This window comes from Varanus komodoensis, unplaced genomic scaffold, assembly GCF_004798865.1.
Source record: "Varanus komodoensis strain SLA01 unplaced genomic scaffold, ASM479886v1 scaffold1, whole genome shotgun sequence".
Lineage (NCBI taxonomy): Eukaryota > Metazoa > Chordata > Lepidosauria > Squamata > Varanidae > Varanus > Varanus komodoensis.
This window is the reverse complement of record NW_025335268.1, coordinates 114,792,070-114,818,109: the sequence shown is the minus strand read 5'-3', so window position 1 is coordinate 114,818,109 and position 26,040 is coordinate 114,792,070. Positions and strand designations below refer to the sequence as shown.

The window sequence follows — 26,040 nt, the reverse complement described above, 5'->3', positions numbered from 1 at the left end:
GATCTGTTACACCATCATTTACTTCTACCATTGCAAAGTTTCTTGAATATAACTGATTCATTATATTTCTAAATCCCATTAGCTCTATTAATATCTTTATTGTCGGCCATTCTACACAATCAAAGGCTTAAAAAATATCTAATGCAATTATGCCAGCTTTCAAATTTTTCTTTTATACATATACATACACACACACACACACACACACACACACACACACACATATATATATATTCCATTCTGTTTAATACTCTTTTGGTCAAATCTGCCATCTGCCCACCTATTACAAAACCAGTTTGATCCACATTAACATAATTATCAATAAAACTACTCATCCTTTTTGTGAATATTCTGTAAAAATTTTGGATCTTGTTTAATCAGGGCTATTGGTCTGTAACAGTGGTGGCAAACCTATGGCACGCTTGCCACAGTGGGCATGCAAAACCCTCTCTGTTGGGACGCGAGTCAAGTCGCCCCTACTCAAGGAAAGCTTTTTCAAAATTGCCCTCTTTTCAATGTAGCTTTACCCCTATATTAGGGTTAGGGGTGTGCACCAGTGCAGGGTATATTATTCAATGGTATATTAGAGTTAGGGGTGTGCACCAGAGTAGGGTTAGGGTTAGGAAAATGAGGTGTCCTGGTATGATTTTGATGGTTCAATGTGTTTAGAATGGGCAGAAATGTTGAGCTGTGCAGAAAAAGCTACTCAAGAAAGGCTTTTTTTAAAATCACCCTCTTTTCAATAGTATTTTACCCCTATTAGAGGTAGGGGTAGTGCACCAGGGTTAGAGGAGTGCACCAGGGTAGGGTTAGGGCAGTGGTGGTGAACCTATGGCATGCATGCCACAGTGGGCACACAGAGCTCTTTCTGTCAGCACACGAACTAAGTCGCCCCAGCGTCACCCCAGAAGCCGAGCATTGGATAACAGCGCACACAGGGGCCATGCACATTCTTGGCAAGGAGTAGCAGCACCAGGCAATGAAATCACGAGCTGTGACTCATTTGCCGTGACTTGTCTGAGCTTTCACATGGACGGTCAGTGCGCTGCCAAGGATATATATATATATATATTTGCTTGGACTGGCTGTGAGGTGTTTTTTCTAAACTAAACCCTCAGTTTTAAGGTTTTATTGTAGTGTTGGCACTCTGCGATAAATAACTGGGCTTTGGGTTCCAGTTTGGGCACTCGGTCTCTAAAAGGTTCGCTATCACTGGTCTGTAAGCTCCAGGATCCATCAAATCCTAATTGGGTTTTGGGATTAAAACTATTGAAGAGTATTTCCAAGATGCTGGCATCTCACCTCCTTCCAACATACTATTGAATAAAGATCTTAATTTTGGAATCAGCATCTTCTTAAAAGTTTTATAATATTCTGGACCTAAACCATCTATCCCAGGTGGTTTTCCTACTTTTACCTTTTTAATAATATCTTCTATTTCCTCCACTTTATCTAATTGTTGCATCCACTCCCTATCCATTTGTTTTATTTTTTCCAACATTCTTCACTTTATATGATCTGATTTTATTCAATGACACCTTGCCAATTAAATACAGCTTAGAAATGTATCTATTTCACCCTCCACACACTTCCAAGCTCCTCCCACACACTCTCAGTCACCAAACATGCCCCTCTTTTACCCCTCTTGCTCTTCTGAAACTTACCAACATTTAAAGAAACACACTCACAACACTTTACATCATTACAGGCATACTCCCCCTGTCTTTCTCCAGGCACATGGCAATCAAAGCAGTTTCTATTCCAAAACCAGATCTAAAACCAGGATGAAATGAGTCCAGATATTTAATATATATTTCATACATCTTTTCCAGTTGTATTTTGGAAAATGTTTCATCAGTTTTTCCTTTTAAAATGAGTTTTATGAGTTGTTACATAAAATGATACAAAGGCAATGTGATATAGTCAAAATAAGCTGTTTTTTTCTGGTGCTGTCTTTTTTGCTTTATCAATCAGTTGATTCACTCTTAAGTAAAGAGCGATATAGCCATATAAACCAAATGGAGGCTACACAATAGTTTGCTATAAGAGAACCAGTCCAACATGCTGTGCTTTGACCAACATCTATGTGAATAAGATTAGTCTCTTCTGTTAACTTCTCTGAAGAAGTAAAAGTGAATTGTAAGACTATCAAGAACTGTAAATATGCTCTTCTTTTACAAGAGACTTTCATGCAAATCCATCAGTGGTTTCTCTGTTTTTCACATTAGAAACTATTTTAACAATTTGATGCAGAAATTCTAGGCAGCAGGTTTCTTGTATCAGGTTGTACTCTAGTTATTTACTTAGAAGAGGTGTACCCCACTTTTCCCCTTTACTGAAGAGATTAGGGCAGTTAACTGAGAGCTGTTTATACATTGCTGAGAAAACAGGTTTCTGGGCAGACTCATCAGTCAAGCCCTTTTCAACTAGGAGAATAGTTCATTAAGCAACCAATCCTTATGAATGAATATTGGTGGGAGAGGAAAGCTAGTAGCTATTTTATGTTTTGCAAATAACCTTACTGCTTCATTTTGTTTTCACCAGAATTCACCTGAGCTTGATGAAGAAGGATACAGCATCAGACCAGAAGAACCAGGCTATATCCTTCATTATTAATTTTGTAGTGGGCTATGTTTTTTATTCCATTTCTGTCAACAGACAATTGGGTATTTAATACAAAACACACATCTTACCATCTGGGGAAAACAACATTCTTAGAAGACTTTGGGATGTTTACCTCTACTGGTGATGGTAGCTCTTTTCTTTTTCTGCTCCCTGTCATGAGCTGAACTACTCAGAGCCATCACAGGCCACACACCACCATAACCCAGCTAGAAAAGCTCCTGGAAATAATGGTATGTCCTGTCTTTACAAGGGAACATCAGCAAACTATACTCTTTAATGATAACTGTAAAAACACAAGGTGGAATCACAGCTACTCATACCAGCAAAGATAAGTCCACCAAACTTTTTAACAGTGCTGCTGTCCCCAAAATTTACTTCTAGTTTGAGATACCACTCGAGAGAAGGAATTGACTCATAGAAAAATATATTGAAAGGAATTACAGAAAGAAATACCAGTAAGCAAATATACTGAGTAGAAAGGGTTGCACAGTACATCATAAAGGTTAGAAATGTTACTAATGTTTATAGGGAGTAGCCATTGACATATGGGAGCCATGGAAACATTTGCCTTAACAAAAGACCTCAAAGTGCTACTAAATGCTTTGCTGGAACCCAGTAACATAGCTGGAATTTGTCACTGATGAATCTTTTTAACTATGGCATTCTTAACCTTGGTCAACAAGTTCAAAAAGTTATATTCTTTGATTAAGGTATATGCTCTTTAACTGTGATCTACCTACCAAAGGAAAACACTTTTATTCCTCAAGTGAATCAGAAGAGGAAGAGGAAGCACACAAGAAATTCAACATTAAGATCAAGCCCTTGCAGTCTAAAGATATTCTTAACAGTGCAGCAACTGTTGATGAACTGAAAGCTTCCATAGGCAACATCGCACTTTCACCATCCCCAGTGGTAAGCAAAACATTGCTTCATATGGTGCTTTTTTGTGTTATTGGCATTCTGTATTATACCAAACTGTGGTTTCATGACATAGCTCAGACTTGTTAAAAATGATTTTAACATAGGATGTGCTGAAAAGAGGGAAGTCATCTGCATGTGTTTAAGATTCTTGACAGGAGTTCATTTTTAAAGTATGGTTAAATGTGTGAGCAACTTTCTGCATATATCAAGTACATTTCATTAAATCTTAGAGTTTTCAACACAACAAATGTGATCTATAAGGGAAAGGAATTTGCAATGGAAATAAGGGGAAAAGCAGTTATCAAAGATGTTCTTTATTTAAAGGGGACCCCATTCCTCCTAATACAGTGTCCACATAGTTACAGTGACGCTAGTCCATATAATGATTCTGTGAGCATAACATGGTTTGTAGCATTTTTCCTCAGAAAACTGCACTTTATGCAGAGCAACCTTATGAAACTTGGAGAGACTTCAAGAGGCCTTTGTTTTAAGGATAGGGGCAGTAGATGTCTAAAGTTTAAACTCATGCTTGTTCATGTAAATAATTAAGCGTATTTAAGTGCTTAAATTTGTATTTTGGCAAATAAATATTTCTTATAAAACCTGAACTTAATTTCTTTGAAATAATCAGGATTGCTGGATCATAGGAAACCACAGAGGTTGAATGAAAGCTCTAGATTACTGTCCCTTGAAAAAGAATTAGACTTTAGAAGAACTTCTTTGATTCATTCTAGATATTTTGGGGTGCTTTTGTGTGAAAATTGTACACACAAGAAATGTTAGCTTTATTCTGTGCACTTTTCTAGGAGTAAGCTCCATTGAAGAGTGTATCTTATTTTTCAGCAAACATGCACAGATTACACTGTAAGATTCCTTAAATATACTCTTAAAATATAAAATAAGAAGTGTTAATCTGTTTGATGCATATTGGAAGTTAAATAGCAAACAGCATGGTCAAGAGAAAATAGAAAAGCAGTCTGCATAAGAGTTCTAATACTGTTTGTTGTCATTATTCCCAATCTAGCAATTCTGGAAATACTCTTTGCACCCCATCCTGGTGGTTCAGTGGACTTGCTTTCAGTACATTTAGACAATTTTCTTATTTTGATTGACTGTAATTGTAGGAACCTTGCTCAGATAAGCAAATTTAGATTCAACCTCAAAATTCCTCTCAGTGAGGTTTTAAAAATAGTGTGAGCACACACAAACGCTGAACTCAGGAAAATAAAATAAAATAAATCGTGCCTTCCACTCATATAGTTATCTCTTTATGGTTTACAAAGTGAGTACGTTTCACTCTGTTAGAATTGGGAACCTACTGAATACCTCTTTGCAGTTATTTTGAGCTGCCCTTTACTGTACATACTCTCTAAATACATTCTGTCTCTTGAAAATTTCATTCCACATTGATTTTGTTGGTATGCAACGTCTCTCAATTTTGCCAAAAATTCTCACTGTCCCAATCTTTGCAAAGTTCTTTATGGAAAAGGCATTATCCCCTTTTAGAAAATTTTATAGACTCATAGCTCTACAGAATTGTTTGTGGATGTTGAAGAAAGTGAAAACCCATAGAATGCCAATGTTTTGTATTCTTATAATGGAGTTATGCACCTTTTCCCTAAGCATACCTTCCCTAAAAGTCTATTCTGAAGTATCTGGTATTATGAAGGGTTTTTGTAAAATCTACAGAATGTAGTTTATAGGTTTACAACTGGAGCTTACATGAAAATTTCATCAAATCTATGGGCTGAAGGCTGTTTTGGTGGTGTGGGGGGTGATATCTACATACATTTGTAAACAATGTTAATTTTGTATTTGCATTCAGAAATAGTTGCTGGCATTGTAGAGCAAAACAAAACTAGCATTTTTCATCCTCCACCCTGCAGTAAACATTTAAAGACATCCTCTTTAGATGTACAATCTTAATTTTGGTTTGGCTTGGTAATGGAAGGCACAACAAAACACACCTCACCTGCTGGTCTGGAAGCACAATTAGCCAAGAAAAGACATGACGACTGAATGCTGAAGTCAGCTGGCAAGCGATTTCTTATGATGGAAATTACTGCAAGTGTCACTATAGAATATTAAAGAATTGATGCTGCTTTAGAGAAAAACAATATGTAAGATAATGGTCATGTCACACTTAAATACTATATTGTCTGCTTTGTTCTTTGAAATTAAAATGAAGGGTAGATGAGGCTGTGTAGAAGGTGGAATTGCAAAGAAAATGCAAAGGCCTCCCTGAGTTACTAAGAGAATGATCCTATAGAGGCCTAGACATTGTCTAGGGGAACATAAGATTTTTCAGATTCCCAGATTTTTTGAGGGGGGGGGGGGACCCAACCTCATGGGCATCCATGGTCATATTCCCCCTCCCCTTGCAGCTGGTGTAGAAACAACCATGCTGGGTGATTCTCTGAATCATGAAAGTTATTTCTGGGAATGGGTAAGCAGGATGTTTCAAGGTGGCATGGAGGAGAGCAGACTGAGGCAGTCAGGATATGAGAGCTCTTTTCACCTATCAGCATCCTTAGACAATTAGTTAATTGATTAAGGAATTAAGATATCCTCATATACCCCTATGCCATGCTATTAATAACCTAGGAAGATCTGTGCTGAATTAGAACAGAGGTTTTTCTAGTAATCCAGCATTCTGTTCCCATTCTGGCCTATGAAAACCATGAGCTCAACACAGTAGCATATTCAGGAGCTTACTGATACATAGCCATCACAGCTAGAAACCTCCAAGAATTTCTCTAATCCCTTACTGTCTAGCTGTCCATTGCTACATCTTGTGGTAGTGAATTCTTCAGTTTAATAATCTGCCCTCCACTAGTGACTTTGATTTGATGTTACTTTTCATAAGGTGCAATATATATTGTAGCGGAGTTTCTAATATTCCTATTTTGAATAACCCCCATGCATTCTGGAGCGATCTGAAGTATCAGCTTCCACTTTACCATTCAAGAGAAGGTTCCTTTTTGTAGTCAGATGTTAATTGCATTGGTGTTCCTTGGCAGTTTCCCATATTTAATTTACATATAAATTAAATTGGATAACAATGTGGTCATGATTTCCATTTTGTTCAGCAACTATCATATTTCACGCAAGGCCTTAGACACCATTTGGAATTAAGTAGAAGGTTCACTCTCCTCCAGTTGTTTCCATAACGTACCAGTTTTCCCCCACAATGTTTTAGGGTTCAACCAACCAGCCATTGTAGAAACTTTACATCTTTCTTGTGACTGGAACATGCACTTATCTAGTCTGTGTGAGGGCAGTTAACTGCAACACCTTTACTATTACACACTCCTCTTTAGATGCCTCAATGATTGCATTCTCCATCTCAAGGTGTCCCTAAGCATTTTGGCCTGGGTGGAGTGGGGTAGTGTTGCCCCATTATTAAATTACTTTTCATGCTTAATATTGTCAGTCACAGGGATACTTTGGAGCAATCCATCCCTTTTGAGGTGTTTTTTTACTTGCCAGTATGCCCTCCTTGACATACAGAGAAAGGCCATCTGCAGTTCACTCTTCCCTGGCCTTCCTAAGGGGTTTGTATTCAAAGGTGAATTTATCTAACTGTTTCTCTCCATTCCACCAGCTTTCTGGTTTTCCCACTGGGTCTATTTGTTTGTACATTTATTTATTTGATTCATTCCTACCTTTCCAACCAGCAAATTGAGGACAAGGTAGCTAACCTTCATTTTAAAAATTACAAGGAAAATTTGGTTATAATTTGATTTTTATAATATAAAAACACAGCATACATTAAAAACACAGGTGATAAACACAGCAATAAAAGCACAAATCTCAACAGACCAACTTACATTCCAAAGGCCTATTGAATAAGTTCTCATTAAAAATCAAGCACTCAATTTCCCTCATTTGACTTGGAGGTTTCTAACATTAGCAAATAAATTACTAAATTACTACATGATATTCCTCTCCAAATGTTTCTAATGCATACATTTTCCTTATAACTGACTAGCATGCATTCTTCTAGACTTTCAGGTTAAATTTTAAAACTGAACTAAAAGCTGAGCTCAAAAGCTTAAACCAAACAAATGTCTACACCTGCATATTAGCATAAGCTGCACTCAACGACCTGAAAACAGAGCCTGCACTGAACTTGATTTAAAAGCTAACCCTATCCTTTCTGTTTAGAAGTAGATGTTCTTCATTGTGGTCTCTGTACACCACACTTATGGGTGCTGCACCAACACAATGCCACATTCAGGAAGATTCCTCTAGCTAAGTCGAGCATTTTGAGTGGGAGCCTGCCCCCCCCCCACCACCATTAAATAAATAGGTGGGCTCCCACCCATTTTCTCATTTCACTTTCGACTGCCGTTTGCAGTGCATCCGGATCTCTAGCTTTTGATTTCTTCAGCTTCAGCTGAATTAATCATTAAATGGCAATTATTTTTTTGTATTTATCTTCTTCTCTTACAGGTGCTTAGCTCACCTATTTGCTTAATTTCTAACTATCTTGCTGAATTAACAGTTCTCGCACTCCAAGGAAATTTGGGAGTTGTAGGTCTATGAGGTGATCCAAGTATATTCACCATCCTCAGAAAGCTACTATTCCTGGCACATATTGAGAATATAACTGCATAAAAAGAGGAAAACTTCAACAGTACTCAAGCTGCTCCCTTATCACAGCTGATAATAATATTTATACTTCATTACTGTTACTAAGGAATAGCATTCTTTTGAGAAGATGATTTCCTAAACACTTTTGAATTTCCAATTGAATAAGATAAATTATCTCTAATTTCCCAACAAAATTACCAACTGATTTTTGGTGATTGCATTTCATGTCATAGAGGTTTTAATAAAATAGAAAAAAACCCGAAATATTTGTAAATCAAAATTTTAACCATACTACTGGAATTCTTGCTTCTTTTTAATTTGCTGCTTATGTATCTGTTGCTTGTTTGGTTCATTAGCTGGTTAGTAGTGGGGTTTGCCTTCATTATGAAATCACCAGGCTATTGCAGCTGGGCTTCAGGGCAGAACAACAGTGCATTGATATGTTTATAGAAGCCAGGTTCAAGACTTGATTTGTGACACTCATTTCCTAGACAGTGGAAGATGTGAAACAGTGAATCTGAATGATGGCTTTGTTGCAACAGAGGATGCAGCTTCCTGATCTACTGATGCTGTACATCTTAAGGAAGCTTGGGTGCATGACTGTATTACTTTTCATGGAAAGCAAGACACTGAATAGAATGACTGAACCAAATAGCAATTTAACTATACTAGTTAAACTGAAAGAGAAGGCTTGGCATATATACTATACAAAGGATCTTTTTCATTCCCTAGCATGCCTATCTGTATTTGGCTTATATTTTTCAGTTCTTGTCACCCCCAGTCCAACTCCTCATCATTGGTTTAATTGTATTTGTATTTATTATGTGTGTGACCTGAGAACTTCAGCTATAGGCAATTCATAAACTGAATGAATAAATAAAATCATATTTATGCTGATGTAGATAGAAATATATTACTCTGTACACCATTCACAATATGACAATATTCCAGTGCAATAGCCTCAGAAAACAAAGAGTTTAGCTGACTACTAAGAATTTAATTAGCTATTCTGCTCCTTAAAGCCTTTAAGAGAGAGTGATATACATGTATGTGTGTGAGCTTGAAAGGAAAGGAAAAGGTAGGGATTAAAGCAAACCAGTTGCTATGTTTATTTGGTCACTGATTCTGCTGAACCTAATAAGGATGAAGTTGATTAGGTCAAGAAAGCAAAAGGATAGGGCAGACCAGTGTCCATAAAGATGTTTTGGATTTTAGCTTCCCTGAGCTTCAGCCGGCATAGCTGATGGTCAGAGATGCTGAAAGTCACTGCCCAAAACATCTGGAGAGAAGATGGGAAAGGCTTGGATAGGGAACAGTGCTTTGTTTATAAATTCTATTGCCACATGTTCTTAGAAATTCCCTAATAAAGATTACACAGTTTTTGTTTATACATGAATGTACTTATTATATTTATAATCCTGCTCTAAGGAGCTATAGATAGCATCAGCCAGTCCTTTCGTAAGATGTGCTGTTCCTATGACAAAAATGTAACTTCAGTTCTGTTTCAGGGTTCACTCATCAGTGTGCATCCACCTGATCTTAGATTCCTTCTTTTTCTTGCTTTCCAGCCCATATCTTTTGGCATATTGTTCTCTAGACTTAGCATAGCTCCCCTGCTCTCTCTTAGACCAGTTTATTAAGGGGAACCTTTCCTGAGCTGCATTACCCTCACCCTGCATGAATTCCACTTGCCCCACGTAGTCTAGCCTCTTACAAAGGTTCTCACTGACTAGAACAAATATGGAGGAAGGGTATCATGATAAAAGCTGCTACAACCTGCACACATTCATTTCAACATCTTTTAAAGGGAAACAACTGTTATCATATGGAGGGAACCCTATACCCATACAGCAGTTGAAATACACATGGATGGAGTCTTGCTCAATTACAAAATCCATAGAGGGCATGGCTTTAAAAGTAGCAACCATTTTGCTTTTCATCTGTTCATTCTCTCCACATATAAAGCTTGGTTAGGAATGGCTTAAGCAGTAAAGGACACAGGAGAGGAATACTGAGTCCTTCCTATGCCTTACATGCAAGTAGCCACAGTATGGAGAAAGCAGTTGAAGAGGTAAGGTGCAAGGGGTGATGTAAGGGATGTCTTCCTCCCATATGCTCCTTCAGCTGTTAAGTAAGACACCAGCCTCATTTAATATGTGCATAAAGGGGGCACATGAATAATGGCCCCTCCATGTCTGCTTTGGCTCTAAGAACTCCTGTTATTGTGGATTTTGTCATTCTTCATCATGGTATCTGTGCATCACACAAATGGGTACTGTGCCTCAGCGGTGCCTGCATGTGGGAAAATTCTCTCAGATTATTAAAGTTTTTGGCAGGAACTCCCAGTATAAATAGGTGGAGTCTTCACCCTATCGACAGTCTGCTTTCAACCGCCATTTGCTGTGCCTTGAGCTCTGTCAGACTACTTTTGATTTCCCTCACAAGTATCTCACTTTTCTTAAGTCTTCTACCAATTCCCCACTACAAAAAAACTCACTTCTGTTCCCCACACAAAAAAAATAAAAACCACTATTTCTTCTTTCTCAGTGGCTCAAGTGCTCTGCCTTTAGAAAGTGTACACAAAGCGGAGCGAAAATGCCATCTACAGACACTCATTCACTCTGCCGTCTGTGTCTCAGAGAAGGGTATCATGTGGACAAGTGTGTCCACTGTCAACTTTTAATGAAGCAAGCATGCAAAAATTGTGAAAGCAGACTGAAGAAGGGACTCTGGGACAGAGCTCTTATTGCTACGAAGGAGGCTGCCTCTGGCAAATCTGCTGGCCCTCCTACAGCTGAAAAAGGTACTGCTGAGCACTCAGAGTCGGCTACTCAACTGACAGCCAAGAGCTCCGGGACTGTGAAAGAGCATCCTGATCGGTCTCAATCTCCCACAAAACCAAGGGAGAAATAGAAACAGCTTGATACCAAAGAGACGGAATAGCGAAAATGTCTCAGGAAGGAGAAGCTGGAAAAGAAATGTAAATGGTACTTGCATCCAGCTCGCACAGAGGTTCCACACCGGATGGAAATGGAACCGAGCCTGTTGATAACAAAAAAGCCTCCAGTTTGAGCCCCATTGGTACAAATGACTCTGAGACCATCTCCACACCATGTGGCGAGCCCATCACTAAGGCCATCTCCTTGCTTCAGGGCTAGTCCATCTGGCTTTGAGTTGCTCTGAACCAACATTGCAGACGTCCTTCTTAGATGGAGAGATTCAGGAGTCTCTGGCACAGTCTCTGATACTGTCTGAATTGTTGGTACAGATGATTCAAGGTCAGGAGCAAGTTCAACGTCCTCCCATGCCTAAACTATAGGGATCACCATCCACTGAAGCTTCCTCAGGTTCAACACACAGATCCATCCATGCGTTCGAACTGGAGATACCTTAGTAAGGAAGGAACCCATATTGGATGCCCCTCCGTTTCAAGGATTTGGACCCAGATTTGCATGGGATTACTTCCCTCCTTATGGACCTCCATATCCACTGCCTGCTCCATGTCGGAGACCACAACAGCCTGTGGATCTGCCATCGACATCCCAGGATGAGACTGCTGCTGCTGCCCATCCAGTGAAAGAAAGATCACCAACACATTCTTCTTCCTTGAGCATGGCCTACATGTTGGACATGGATTCTGAGGCTGCTGAACAGCATCCACTTCACCTGACCCCATGGTGTTGATGCAAAGGCCAGGATCACCTGGAGAAAGCATGGGCCGTTTTTCAGAACAAGTGATCCACATAGCAACATCACTGGGAATCGACATCAACAGCACACTGACCTGGAACAGGATAACATTTACAATGGATGCAATCCCAGTGGCCCTACCATTCATCCCCATGCTACAACAAGCAATGACGGAACCATGGGAGTTATCAGACCATCCGCATCCAACATCTTGGCAGCTCAAATCCATGTATAAGGTCAAGGAACAGGACATTCCCTTTCTCCTAAGACATGCACACCTGAATTCAGTGGTCATTGGATCTGCTGAGAGTCATCAAAATGGAGAGCACACTGCACTGGTTGATCGAGAAGGGTAGAAAATTGACATGTCATCTCACTGACTATACTGTACTCAGCAATGGAACTCAGAGTACGAATTTTGAATTATGAGGCTACCATGGCTCTCTACCAATACTTTGGAAGAAGATGGAATCCCTCACCATATTTCTACAAGACCAACAAAGAGTTTTGGTGAGGGTCTTCATTGGAGAAGCCATGCAATTGCCCAAGCAACAACTGGCATCATGTCTACTGTGATTCCAGGGTGCTTATCAGTGCAGTGGCTCTCAGACATCACACCTGGCTACATGTGAGCAATCTACAGCAGGAGAGAAGGCGGAGGGTGGAAAACATGCCCTTTGATGGAACCAGCCTTTTCCACTCCAAGACTGATGAGAACTTAGATACCATCCGCAAGGCACAACTAACAGCTAGAAGTATGGGATGGGGACCTACTGGACAACGGAATTGTAAATGGCCCTGGAATCGACAGTTCCAATATTGCTCCTTCCAACCTGCACAACAGAGCTACCTTATTGGGCATCAGTCATTCGTACAGAAACCAATTTGATCCCACCGTACTGACATGCCTCAGTACCAGCCTAGCAAGAAAAGGCTCTATAAGGACAAGCGTCAACAATGATGGGCAGTCTGAATCAGTGCTCCAATAACTCCACCTTTCCCATTTGGGGATCGACTAAAATGTCTCCCCATATGGAAACCCATCATGTCTGAATGGTAGGTTCTATCCCTTATAGAACATGGATATAGGATCGAGTTTGAAACTCTGCCTCCTCTTGGAGTGCTCCATTGAATGTCTCTGGTTCTACAAGAAGAAAGGGGCAATCTGGAAGACAGACCACTCAGAGACACAGCATGGTTTCTACTTGAGATACTTCACCATACTAAAGAAGGATGGAGGTTTGCATTCCATCTTAGACCTGCGTGGATTGAACATTTTATTAAGACCAAGACATTTAGGATGACCACACTACAAAACATCCTTCCATTACTACAAGGGCAGGACTGGTTCACTGGAAGTATGCTTATTTCCACATAAGAATGCACCCTACCCATAGGCATTTTCTTAGGTTTTTTCTTGGTAGGGAAGCATATGAATTCAGTGTGCTCCCATTCGGCCTTGCCACAGCACCAAGGGTATTTACTGAATGCATGTCACCATTTGTGCCCATCTAAGACTCCAGGGGGTTCAAGTTTACCCTTATCTAGATGATTGCCTGCTGGTCCCTTCATTGAGAGAGGGCTTGCTAAAATCAATTACTGTCACTTGCACTTTGCTACACCAGCTCAGACTGTGCATTAATGATGAAAAATCATCACTTGTTCCTTCTCAGGAACTGATATACATTGGGGCCCACTTGGATTCAAGGCAAGCATGAGCCTATATATCGGCAGAATGAAAGAAAAGGTTGACAACATCCATCCAAAACCTACAACCCAAGAATCAGACTAGATGGCTCAGGAGGCCCCTTCTGACTCACTCTGTTTCTATGTTTCTAATACAAGCACAGTCTGTTCCTTACTGTAAGAGCAATATGACAGTGGAGTCAGCTGGCTAGAGAGGTGGTGGGCTCTCCCACACTAGAGGCATTCAAGAAGAAACTGGACAGCCATCTGAGTGGGATGGTGTAACTTGGTGTCCTATAACAGCAGGGAGTTGAACCTGATAGTCTTAATGGCCCCTTCCAACTATAGTGTTCTATGAATCTATTAGGTGCCCACCCCACTGTCCACAAAAGGGAAGTTTGCTAGTCATCCACATGTGTGATGCACAGAGATCATGATGAAGAAAGGCAAGTTGTTTACATGTAACTGTTGTTCTTTGAGTGGTCATCTATGTATTCACACAACCTGCCCTTCACCCCACTGGCTGTTGTCAGTTGCCATGCCTCTTACCCCTACCACAGGTGGGGTCTTCAGACACTCAGCAGGACTGGACATTATGTTGTTGATTTGGACACCTGGAGATGACACAGTCTCCAAGGCTACTGAGCCAGTGGGTGTGACCCCCTCCATCCTGGGACCTGAAAGGAGGGGCTCCCACCCACTTCATGATGTTTTCCTATGAAATTTTCTCTCTGATCCTGGCCTTGTGCTACATTGTCAAAGCCCACACGTGTGAATGCAAATATGACAACTTGAAGAATGACAGTTACAGGTAAGCAACTTGCGTATATTAGAATTAAGCTTTACTGAATTCAATAACTATTACTTCTGCTTAAGGATTGTCTATGAAATGTAAATGTTTCACTGAATGATGAATGATCTTAATTTTCTCAAAAATTCATGCACAATTGAAAATGTGTATTTGTTTTTCCTTTCTTTATATGTTAATGCATTCCATAGAGGAAAAGTCCGGTAAGAAATTGTCTTTAATAGATTATTTTCCTTAGCAAGTAATGCTAGTGTTGTCCTTTTCAAAAATCAGTCTATATATTTACAAACATAATGTTTAAAATGCATAGTGGTTATGTGTTTTGCCACATTTAAATATTTTATACATTTTGTGCAAGTGACATTATGCATGGTGAGATTGCATTAGTGTTGATTTAGACTTGTGCAGTGTCACTGGTGGGATTCCTGCACAATCATTGGATAGTACTCAAAATAAGTAGAATATAGTGGTATAGCATTATACCATACTGTGAAATACTGAATAAGTAATTGATGTTTTGTATTCTAGAGATGTCTGGATCACAGTACAATCCCATGTGGGTGCCTGTAACCCTCCAGACTTAGAGGATTACAGCTATCCTGTTGAGTACAGAAGAAGTGCAGAAGCAAAGATTAATTACCAAGCCTTATCTGCTTGCTTGCAAGGAGGACAAGCTGAGACAGAACCTGCTCCTTGCCCCCTCCCCCCACACACAATGCCAGCTTGTAGGTTGGTCTTATCTCAAAGCCACAGCTGACATGGCTCTTTCTACAGCAGCTGTATAGTCAGAGGAAGGGTCAGTCCCAACACCAAGCTCAGTGTATGTTTCTGAACTGTGGCTCCAAATTTTCCTATGGTGATCTAGACTCTATCAGACATAGAACTGCTAGTTCTTCATTGTAGTCTCTGTGTATATGGGCATATGAATTTCTATAACTCAGCCTCTGGTTTCTCCATTGTTCCTGAAACTATTAAAATGTCTTTTATTCTCACAGTATTTTCGGTATTGGGGATTTTATTACTGCTCATATGGAAAGTGACCAAGAGTTTCTCAGCTCTTTCTCTCCTGCCTTTTTCCTGCAGGGAATCTAGGGTGGGTTAGCTAGTCCTGCCCTCTATTTTATCCTTGAAACAACAACCCTATGAGGTAGCTATGTTGAGAGTCAATGGCCCAAAATCACCCAGTGAGTTTCATGGCTGAGTGCGGATTCAGACCCAGATCTCCTGAGTCATGGTCCAACATTCAAGCCACTGCTTGATTTTGTTAAAGGAGGCTGGGTCAGAGACAGGCCATGATATCTTGGTGTTGGTAGCAGAAAATCAAAATCTGCCTCTGCCTCATACCTCATTAAAATATGATAAATGAAATAATTCACCATTTGCTGCCCTTTAACAGAACCACAAGTCTTGCCATCTAAGATAAGCTGCTCCTTGCTTCCCTCTGATAGACTGATGTTGGATAGATTATCTTTAATTTCACCACACTGTTTTCCTTGCCTGAACTTTAACAATAATTTAAGAACAATAATTTTGGACATTAGGTACTTTTGTGAACAATCTGGAGAGCTTTGGCTACAAGGCAGAATAAAAATATTGTGCATAAATAAATACAGGGTTTTGTATTTTTTGTGATTTTGGCTACTTGTCCAAATTATCCAAATGTAATAAAGCATAGGGTAACCCCTGTACTTGTAAATCAATGTGTGAGCTGGAAGACTGGTCCACTTGCCTGTTGTTTCTGTAGTGAGCACCAAGTTTCCAGCTAGCTGGACACTCCTGACTTGCTCCTGTCCATTAAACAGGCTGCTCTGTGAGAGTTTGTCAGCACCATCTCCTCCTCTGGTCCTCCTGAATTTGAAATCACTTGGCTCCCAGTGTGCTACTTGAATTGGAGCATTTCTAACCTCCTGTGGAGTAACTTGTCCCTTCTCTCTTTCCAGCCACAGCTACTTTTTCCTGTACTTCAGCTGTATAGTTGTAAAAGGGATGTCACATGGGAATAGAAAACAAAATTCAGCTGAAGAACAAAATTCAACAGTGGCTCATAGCACCTCCCTTACATTCTCACTATGTGCTCACCGAAGGAGCAACCAATCAGATACAAGCAGTTATTTCCTGCATATACATAGAGTATACAGTTCAAAAACACTTATGAAGTATATTAATATGTATTCTGTGCCCTGATTTCACAGTCAAAAACCCTCCCTCTCTAAAGATGCAGCATCTTAACTCACAGAATTCTCTATCTATTTGACAATGTCCTGCTGACCTTTCATGGAAGAGAAAGTGGTGAAAAAGGAATCACTTTGATTGCCCCCCCTCCAAAAAAAAAAAAAAAAAAAAGACCAGAATCAAGTGGTTGGTTACCTGGCCATTCCTCCCTCTAAAGTCAGGAAACAGGTATTTTCAAGTGTGAATTCTTCTGTGGGAGGGGGTACCAGACCACAGAGCATACAAACAGATAGTCTAATTCTGATAATGCATGGTGTGACAGATGAAGCTCTTTTTCCTGGGATAGTTACAATAATAAGATCCTAGATAGTGTGAAGAAGCTAGGAATAGTGGAAATATATACATCCATAGCTATTTCTGTGACACAGTCACTCTCTGACAGCATGGTCCTAGAAAAGTTTCCTCAGAGACGTTTGTGAGTAACCCTGTTATTGGGGGTGAATTGGTGGGGGAAAACATGGAGAAAGATGGAGGAGGATGGACACACTAACAGAAATGGAGTTGGACTTCTCACACTGGAGGAAGGTGTTGGGGAGCTAGTGCTCAAAGTAGGATGGCTTGCTTGCAGTGCCAACAGGGATGGGTTCTCTAAAGTGAGTGCTTGCAATGCTAATCTCTCTCGACCTGAGAAATTTCTCCTGCTCTGCATACTCAGTATGAAGCAATTTTTGAAGGTGTGCAGCACCTGGAGGTCTTGAGACTTTGTGGATGACACAAAATGCTGCTGAGGAGAATTGGTTTCCATGGCACAATGTGGTCTACCTATGCAGAAGCTTATGAAATGTGTACAGGCAGTAGAGGTGGTGATTAATGTGTCCTCCCCCACCAAGCAGCCACAACTTACCTTGATGGGCCAGTAGCAGGCAAAATTGAATCTCTGCTTAGGGAAAAGCTGACCATCAGAGAGTGATGCCTGATTCTGCGGTACTGTGACACAGGGATGCTACTTGAAATTCCAATTTGTACTTTAATATGATTCCAGATGTGTTCTGGTATATCTTGAATTCTTACTGTTTTTATAATCCCATACAAATAAATAAGCAGGAGAAATACGGAAGGAAAAAATAAGAACATTTTCAATATTTCTATATGGGTATTAGACATATTTACCATGAACTCTTATATGACTTGAGCCATCATTGCGACTTACTTTGGTAGTTGGAAACCTACTTGCTTTGATTGGTTGGCTTGCCTAAATTGTTCTTGGACCCATATGTCATATTTAAAAATAGAAGACTGTAGTTCTGTATTCCATGCCATTCTCTGAATATGCATGAATTAAACAGATAACTTCACTTAGAAGTTTTCTGACACATCTGTTCTATCTCCCTATCCACTTATTTCTGCAATTAAGCAGCCAGAATAGGAGTCTAAATTGGCAGTCTATTTTTAAAAATAAAAAAGAAGTGAAAGGGGAAAGAAAGACCTTGAGGTCAGATTAAAATTTGCAAAGCTTCCTGACAATTGTTGCTTATCCCTACCACACATATAAGATGTTTCTTTAGCTATTTTTGTACATGATCAAAGGAGCTAACTGCATTTATCTTCTCAGTGTCAATGTAATGTTCGGAATCCTTAACTAATCATATAGATAGTTGATTACTGTCAGCATCCAAACCTGTCATAAGATCATAGAATGCTAGAGTTGGAAGGGGCCATGAAGGCCATTGGGTCCAACCCCCTGCTGTTGCAGGATACCAGTGTACACCATCCCACTCAGATGGCTGTCCAGTTTTGCCCTAAATGTCTCTAGTGTGGGAGAGCCCACCAAGTTTCAGTTGTTCATATAAGATCATAATTGTTCTCATGTACTGTCATCTCAAGTTTGTATCATTTGTTTCCCATACTCTGAGCATTTGTGTAGAGACATCAAAGTTCATGCTTGGTGTGCCCTGGTTTTCTTCCTATGTTTTTGGGAGACTGGTGTTGGACCCTGCTTGAGATTTTTTCTCTGTTGAAATATATAAGTCCTTACCAGGTGATGGTATGCCATGCTGCACATCTCCTTTCCCTATATGTCTCAGTTTAAAGCCTTCCTGATGAACTTTTTCATGTAGTGGTCAAACATCTGCTTTCTGTGCCTTGTGAGGTGCAGCCCATCATTTGCCAATTGTCTATCTTCCAGGATCCTTAGCTTGTAGTCCCAGAATCATCTTCTCTCGTTATGGCACCACCATTGTAGCCAGTTCCTCTTCCAGGTACTGGTAGGATTGAGGAGAAGACTATCTGGGTCCCAGTGTTTTTTATTTTCCTCCCTAGAGCTTCAAAGTCTTATGTTATTTCAGCAAAGCTTCACATGGCAATGTCGTTAGTTCCCATGTGGAAGAGAAGGAAGGGGTATTTATAAGTGGGTTGTATGAGATGTGTGAACTTCTTGGTTATGTCTTCAATCTTGGTGCCCAGGAGACAGCATACTTGGTGATTCTCTGGGTCATTGAAACATAAGTATTTTTCCATCACACGCAAAAGGGAATCTCCCACAACTAGCACTCTTCTCCTTTTGTTGTTGCAAGCTTTATCATCCTTTTCCTTTCTTGCTTGGACTTTTGTCTCTTTTTCAGAGTTACACAGTGTGTCATGTAGTTTGTTCACAGTGGGTTTCTCACACCTTCCTTCCTCAAGGAACTTAAAGCAGTTAGAGAGTTCCACTGGTGCAGAGTGTTTTGCGTCTGTCACCTTGTTCCAGTGAGTTTCCTAATTTTCCTTTTCCTCAGGCTTCTCTTCTGCTGCCTCAGCTTGGAAATATAAAACAGATGGAGTCAGAAGTGTCTCCCAGGCCATCTAGTCTGATCCCCAGCTCCAGCTGGCTCTGATCATGACATGTCTACCATGTGCACATCTAGCCTATCCTTGAACACCCTCAGTGATGGGCCTTCAACCACCTCCCATGGAAGCCCATTTCATACCCTAGGAGTCCTAACTGTCAGGAAGTACTTCCTGGCATCCACCCTGAATCTTGGTTCCCTGAGCTTTGCTCCATTGGAAAGTGTTCTGCCCTTCTCTGCAGGGGAAGAACAGGTCTCTACCCACCTCCATGTGACACCCCATCATGTACCTATATATCACCAACAGATCCCCTCAGAGTCTCCTCTTCTGCAGGCTGAAAGGGCCTAGCTCCCTCAGTCTCTTCTCATACAGCTTTCCCTGCAATCTAGACACCATCCTTGTGGCCCTACACGGCACCAATTCTAACCTGGCTATATCCTTCATGCAATGTGGAGCCCAGAACTGAACACAATACTCCAGATGTAGGCACACCAGAGTCATTCAGAGTGGTAGTTATACCCCTCTCGATCTACACTTCATGTTTCTGGTGACCTACCAATGGAAGCATTCACTTTCTTGACCATCACAAGTGACTCGTGTTTAGCCTGCAGTCAACCAGTACCCTGAGATCCCTTTCACAAGTGCTGCTCTTCAGCCACTTATCCCCTAGCCTGTACTTATGAGACCCATTCTTATGCCATAAGTGCAAGACTTTGCACTTATCCCTGGCCCACTTCCATAGTCTGTCCTGTTCCTTCTGGATCTGGAGTACTTGCTCCTCAGTTGTGCTCACCATCAGCTCACCCAGAGTTTGCTGATGCTCTTCTTGCTTCTGGGCTACATTTAGCTGTTGCAGCTCCTCTGCTCTGTTTAAAAGCTGTTCATTTTCTTTTATTATATGGAGAGTGGACCCTCACTGCTCCAGTGCTGTCATGTTTTCTTGTAACAGGGACACTAGTGTGCAGCTGTTGCTGTTGTTGCAGGCACCACCACTGTGGAGTCTCCTTTGTTCATTGTGCCACCTTAGTGATTTTTTTCTTGGGAGCGGGGGCTGTTGTGAAAACTGGTACTTTTGAATGTCTTCACTAAAAGTTAGCAACATAACCCTACTAGTAAATGAGAGTGTGTTACAAGGAGAAAAACAAATGTGTGTGCGTGTGTGGGTGGGGAGAGGAATTAAGGTGAAGTAAAAAAGAGGAACAAATGGGGACCCCCCACCAACTTTCCCCACCAACCTCCTGTTTGTTTTCCCTATTTACTCACTCTGGCCACTCGCTCCTTGGGAGCTTGGCTGCTTGTATCTCAGAGGCCCTAGACCAGCTGGGACAGCTTGTTCTGCTATTCTATGCTCTGCTCTGCTAGGAGTCAGGAACCAGAATGAATCACCCCACCCACACAACTGCTTCTAGCTGATCAGGCCACTCCAGTTAATCAGCAACCAGCTATTCTGGAACTTCCCTTCAATTGTCTCTTAGAAAAACAAAAGACTTTTGGCTGGGCTAGTGCAGGCCTGGCTCTGCTTTTCCTTGTCTCTCTCCTCTTCCACTATAATTCCTCCACCAAACAACTTCTCTTTTTGTGGGTTTTTCAGAGTGGAGTAGAGGTCAAATCATGGAAGATTATCCACTATGGCCCATTTCAAATGAATGAATACTTGTCTTTTTCAAAACCAAAGTTCTTGATAACAATGTGGTCCCCTAACCATGAGGTCTGCACCCATCCTTACCTTTTCTTCTATAGTTAAAATAAAGACAAGAATACAAGAGTTGATATTCTAATATTTGCATTCTTTCTAATAATATTCCTGAATTCTAAAACATAAAACATTTTTGAACCCAACTTTAATCACAGTAGGCTCACTGAAATCAGTGGGACTTCAGTTATTCATTAGTAGATTCTGGACCTAACTATGTGTCTTTCCATTCTAATTAACCCATTCCTGTTGAATTACTTATTAGAAATTTCTTAACTGCTATAAAGTTGAGCAGCTAGTAAATTCAAATCTAAAGACTCAAAAAGGCCACTTGCAAAGCCCATAATTATGAGTCACTCAGATTAGTAGGAGCATTCTTGACTGCAATTCTCTACACACTTGAGAGTAAGCCCAATTGAACTCAGTGTATGTACTCTGAAGTAGGTGTGCATAGGAGTGTGCAGGTAATGTGCAAATGAGAAGCCAAGCATGCAAGATTGATATGTTGTATCTTTTGGAGTGCTTTGCTTTATTTGAACAAGACCAATTCAGTTCCGTGGCTGCTTGATTTAACTGATTGTTAACATGACATCAAAGTTCCACATCAAAGTTTAGAACAAAGGCAAAGTCTGCCGTTAAAGTAAAATGTAAACCTATCAAGTCTAACAGTGGAGTCTCCTTGACTTTTGTTAACAAGTATTTGTTTTTTTCATTTTTCATTCTCATTTCCATTCTCTATGGAAATGTAGTATAAATGGAATATATGGAGTACACATTTGTGAATAATTAATAGAAACAATTGGAAATCTTGAGCGGGTGCTTGAGCTTCATGACAATGTACAGGCATAACTTGCAAAGGCTGAATATATTGTTCTTCATTATTTAATCTGAATTTAGGTTTTCTATATATGCACTCACTCCAAAGTCCCTCACAGCTTACAATTTATTCTCTAAATACTGCAATCATTTTATAAATATTTATTTTTCAAAATGCATGAAACAGGTTTACTGTCTTGAATAGCACTGAGGACAAAGGATATCTGGGAAAATTAGATTTTGAAATTGCCTGTTTGTGAAGCATAGAGGAGGATCATCCATAGCCTGTTTTTACTATTGATCTGTCACTCTCTGACTAGGTATCTCTTCTCTCTTCCTTTTTGCTGATCACAGAGGCGCAGTCCGGTAAGAATTTGCATGACTTTTCACATTAAATTGGTGGCAGAAATGATTTTTTTTTTTTTTTGGTATTTTTTGTGAGCCGCCCCGAGGCTTTGTTGCGATGGGGGCAGCATAGAAATGTTTTAAATAAATAAATAAAATATAATTCATTTCATTTGATTTTGTAAACTACAAAGTCAGCAATTTAATCTAATCTAGGTGTAATAATATAAAAACTACTGCTCTTTCAGGTTATTTGGCAATTGGATATTGCTTGGTTGTATATAATAGTGAATGTGTAAAAACAGAAGTTAATATATTGCTTAATTTACAAAATGGGACAACAAACCACAGGTTTTCATGCCATGTTTTTGAAAATCTAAATGTTCCTATCACAAGGACTTTTGTTAGGATTGTTTCATTTTGAATAAAGTGATGGACCAACTCTCATGATTATTAAGGGAAAAATTTACCAGTATGTGTAAAACTCAGGCAAAGGGACACATGAATAAAGCCCATTCAGCTGCTTCCAAGATGAAATTATCAGAGTTTTGCTTCTGAGAGATTGACTTGAGTTTCTTAACTTTTCAATTTAGAATTCCATAATCAGAATATATGCACTGGCTGCAACATGGTTGTGTTTTTTATCCAGCGGTCATAGAAATTATGTTTCATGTAAATACAATTATGCAAGTAAAGCTAAGCTTTACTTTTTGTGGAACTTTGCCTTATTTTTTATTTTACATTAATTTTAAAACTTAAAATTTCCAAACAAAAAGTGATCTTCAAAAAACAACCAACACAGTAAACAACCAACCTATACCAGCATCTCTTGTTCCTTATATCCCCCCCACCCACACCATTAAAAACAAAAGCAGGTTATCAATCAGTATAATTCTTTAACTCTTCTAGATTTGTTTAGACTGCTTCCATTATTGTTCAAATGTCATGCAAAACTAACTTCCTATTATTTGTTCTATTTCAACAAGTTATCTTAAGATATATCTTATAAGGCAATGTTATATGTATCACACTATGCCTTGCATATTCTGTACAGAGTGCTGTGGAGTTTTCTAGAACAACTGATTCTTGCCAAGATTTCCAGAAACAGGCTTGGCTAGAATTTTTTTTCATCTTCAGTCTCTTTTTAAACATTCTTGATTATGATAGTTCTTTTCTCTTTAGCCACCCTTCCTTGAGCTATAGGGTTCCTCTGGCATACTACTCAAATATCATTGCATGGAGTATGATTTGAAAGGACCAATGTGTGAGCAAAACATTTTCTTGGGAAACACATGCAGAAATGTAGCCTGGGTAAGGAATACTGTAAGTTGGTGATAACAATTTAACAGTAACACACAGCAATCTTGACATATTGATACTGTAGCAAATACTAGATTCAGAGTGATGTTTACTGGAGTTCCACTCACAATGCAGCAGGGAGACATACTCTGCTATTTCTCCTTCTCTCTGCAGCTCCCTGTGCCTCTTGAACAACTACTGTGGAGGGACAGGGGAACCCTTCAGAACAGCACAAAAGGCAATACAGGGAGCTGCTGGGGAAATCTGTGAAAATTGACTCAGCAGGGATTCCTGCTGTGTTGCATTGCTTCCCATTAGTGGAAAGATTCATTCCGTTCACAATATTGCCAGTCTTAATTTAACCCATTGTCAGCAGCTATTCAGATAGCTCCATGGATATCGAGCTATCTTTTGCACATACAGATGTTATTTCCTGTTTTCATATTTTCAAAAGTTTATCTTTTATTTCAATTCTTCAAGTGTGTAAGATTACAAATGAGTACATGACCCAGTTTTAGAAAAACAAATTAATATCAAGATATATATCGCACCATTGCAGCTACAAATCATGGATGTGATCAAATTTTTTATTAAGAATCAAATAATTCACAGGCAGTACACTGGTAGCTGTTCATCAGATCTCATATTCACTTATATCTAGTGTATGTATGAATCAGTAAAGAGGATACACATGTTAATGTATATTTCATTTTAACAGAGTTCATTCCTATTTCATTTCTGTCTTTCCAGCCAGAAATGGAATTAGTCTTCCATTTGCATAACCATCTTAAATAATAGAATCATAGAACTGGAAGGGGCCATTTAGTTTCTTGAGTCCAACCCCCTGCTCACTATTCCTCTAGCCCTAAACTGTAATTTTTGTTTCCAATTTTAGGGTACAATTAAAAGGAATTTATCTAGTAAGTATTTTGCATTTCTTTTAGGGAAATAATGTATATAAGTTTCTATTTATATTTCTAATATAAATTATGCAAATATTACCTAGTACATACTAAAGTTGAACTGATATTGTGAAATCAGTTCTGTTTGTGCTTCATAAATTGTCAGGCATCTTTTGTTCCATCATCTGTTTCTTGATGGAAATTATCCTTCCTTCCTTCCTAACCAGAATTCATTTGCTTTGCAGTTAAGCACAATAGCACTACTAATGCACTTTCATGCTAATGTACACGTAGGCAAATACATGAATCCAGATTAACTAATTTTTCATTTTGCATTCTCTTGGTGTGAAAATTGGTTCAGAAATCCATGGAATGTGTGACTTCAAAAGCCAATCTGTTGTAGAATCTTCATGTTAAATTAATAGAAATGAACAATTTTGAATTCATTGCAGATCTCACCAACCTTCTTAGTACAGAAATACCTCTTTATCCTAAAAAAGTAACTTGAAAAGCTAGCCTAGTGTGTTTTAAGCCTATTGTGCTGCAAACAGAAGATATATTGTGGAGCTGTCATTATGGAAAATAAATGTGATTTTTTCCCAAAAAGAAGCTCTGAGAAAATAACTTTGATACTGTATCTTGTGCACCAGGTGAAGAGATAGCAAGACCCCGGCGTTCAACACCTACTCCAGAACTTCTAAGGTTAGTATAAAACAATTCACTCAAGCCATGGAAGATGTGTGCCCAAAGTGGAGTTGTGTAGCATTATTTATTACTTGCTTTATCATATCTGTCTCCTTGTTTAAAAAAGTCTTAAATTTGTTTTCTTTTTTGAAGAGGGTTTTTTCTTTTTGTCTATAACCTCTTGTTATGGTTTGCCAAGACCTATCACTCAACCCTATACACATCTCTTTATGTAAACTGACCCTTTTGTGAATCGACAGTGTAGTTTTTGACATAAGGAGAGTGCAAGTGAATTAGGTTAGAATGGAATATGACATTTTCAGTCAAAAACCAAGGTTTTATCACTCTGGCGATGATGCACTCAGAAGTAATGGAGTAGCTGTAATACTGAGCAAAGATTTAGCAAAAACAGGAAATAATGCAAAATTTGACCGGATATCAGTCATAATTCTTGGAAAACCTATCAATATAACCATGATTCATGTCTACACTCCAACAGCTGATGCTGAAGAAGTGAAAACTTTTATGCAAGCTGTCAAGAAGAAATTGATAATATATCAAAACAGACATGCTTATCATCGTAGCTGACTAACACAAAAGGAGGAAGCAAAGCAAATTCAAACATTTTTGGAGAATTTGGGATTTGGGTCAGAAATAAAGCAGGAGAATGACTCATAGAATTTTGTAAAGCCAAAAATCTGTTTATCGCATACTTCAGAAAAGCAATCTGATGGGTGAGCACAAGAACATCAATAAGAAGTCTAGATAGGAGATGTAGAAACTGTATTCTTGCTGCCAGACTGAGAAACAGCATGGGGTAGTAAAAGTGAATTTTTAAAAAGGTCAGTAACAGAGACATCATACCAAAATTCAACTTAAATAACATTTCTGAGGAATTAAAAGTCCACTTAGAAACATAGAAACACAGAGTGAGTCAGAAGGAGCCTCCCGGACCATCTAGTCTGACTCCTGGCTCT

At 39.4% G+C, this 26,040-nt stretch overlaps 1 protein-coding gene across 1 annotated transcript in view; it reads left to right on the top strand.

Moving 5' to 3' along the window:
- The window catches only part of SGIP1 (SH3GL interacting endocytic adaptor 1), a 176,223-nt gene that overhangs the window by 65,186 nt on the left and 84,997 nt on the right, over positions 1-26,040 (top strand). Inside the window, exons 7-12 of the mRNA XM_044441183.1 lie at positions 2,545-2,599; positions 3,362-3,537; positions 14,518-14,529; positions 22,188-22,199; positions 24,373-24,397; positions 25,030-25,081. Coding sequence (XP_044297118.1) covers positions 2,545-2,599; positions 3,362-3,537; positions 14,518-14,529; positions 22,188-22,199; positions 24,373-24,397; positions 25,030-25,081 — 332 coding nt within the window. The remainder of the gene's footprint in view (positions 1-2,544; positions 2,600-3,361; positions 3,538-14,517; positions 14,530-22,187; positions 22,200-24,372; positions 24,398-25,029; positions 25,082-26,040) is intronic.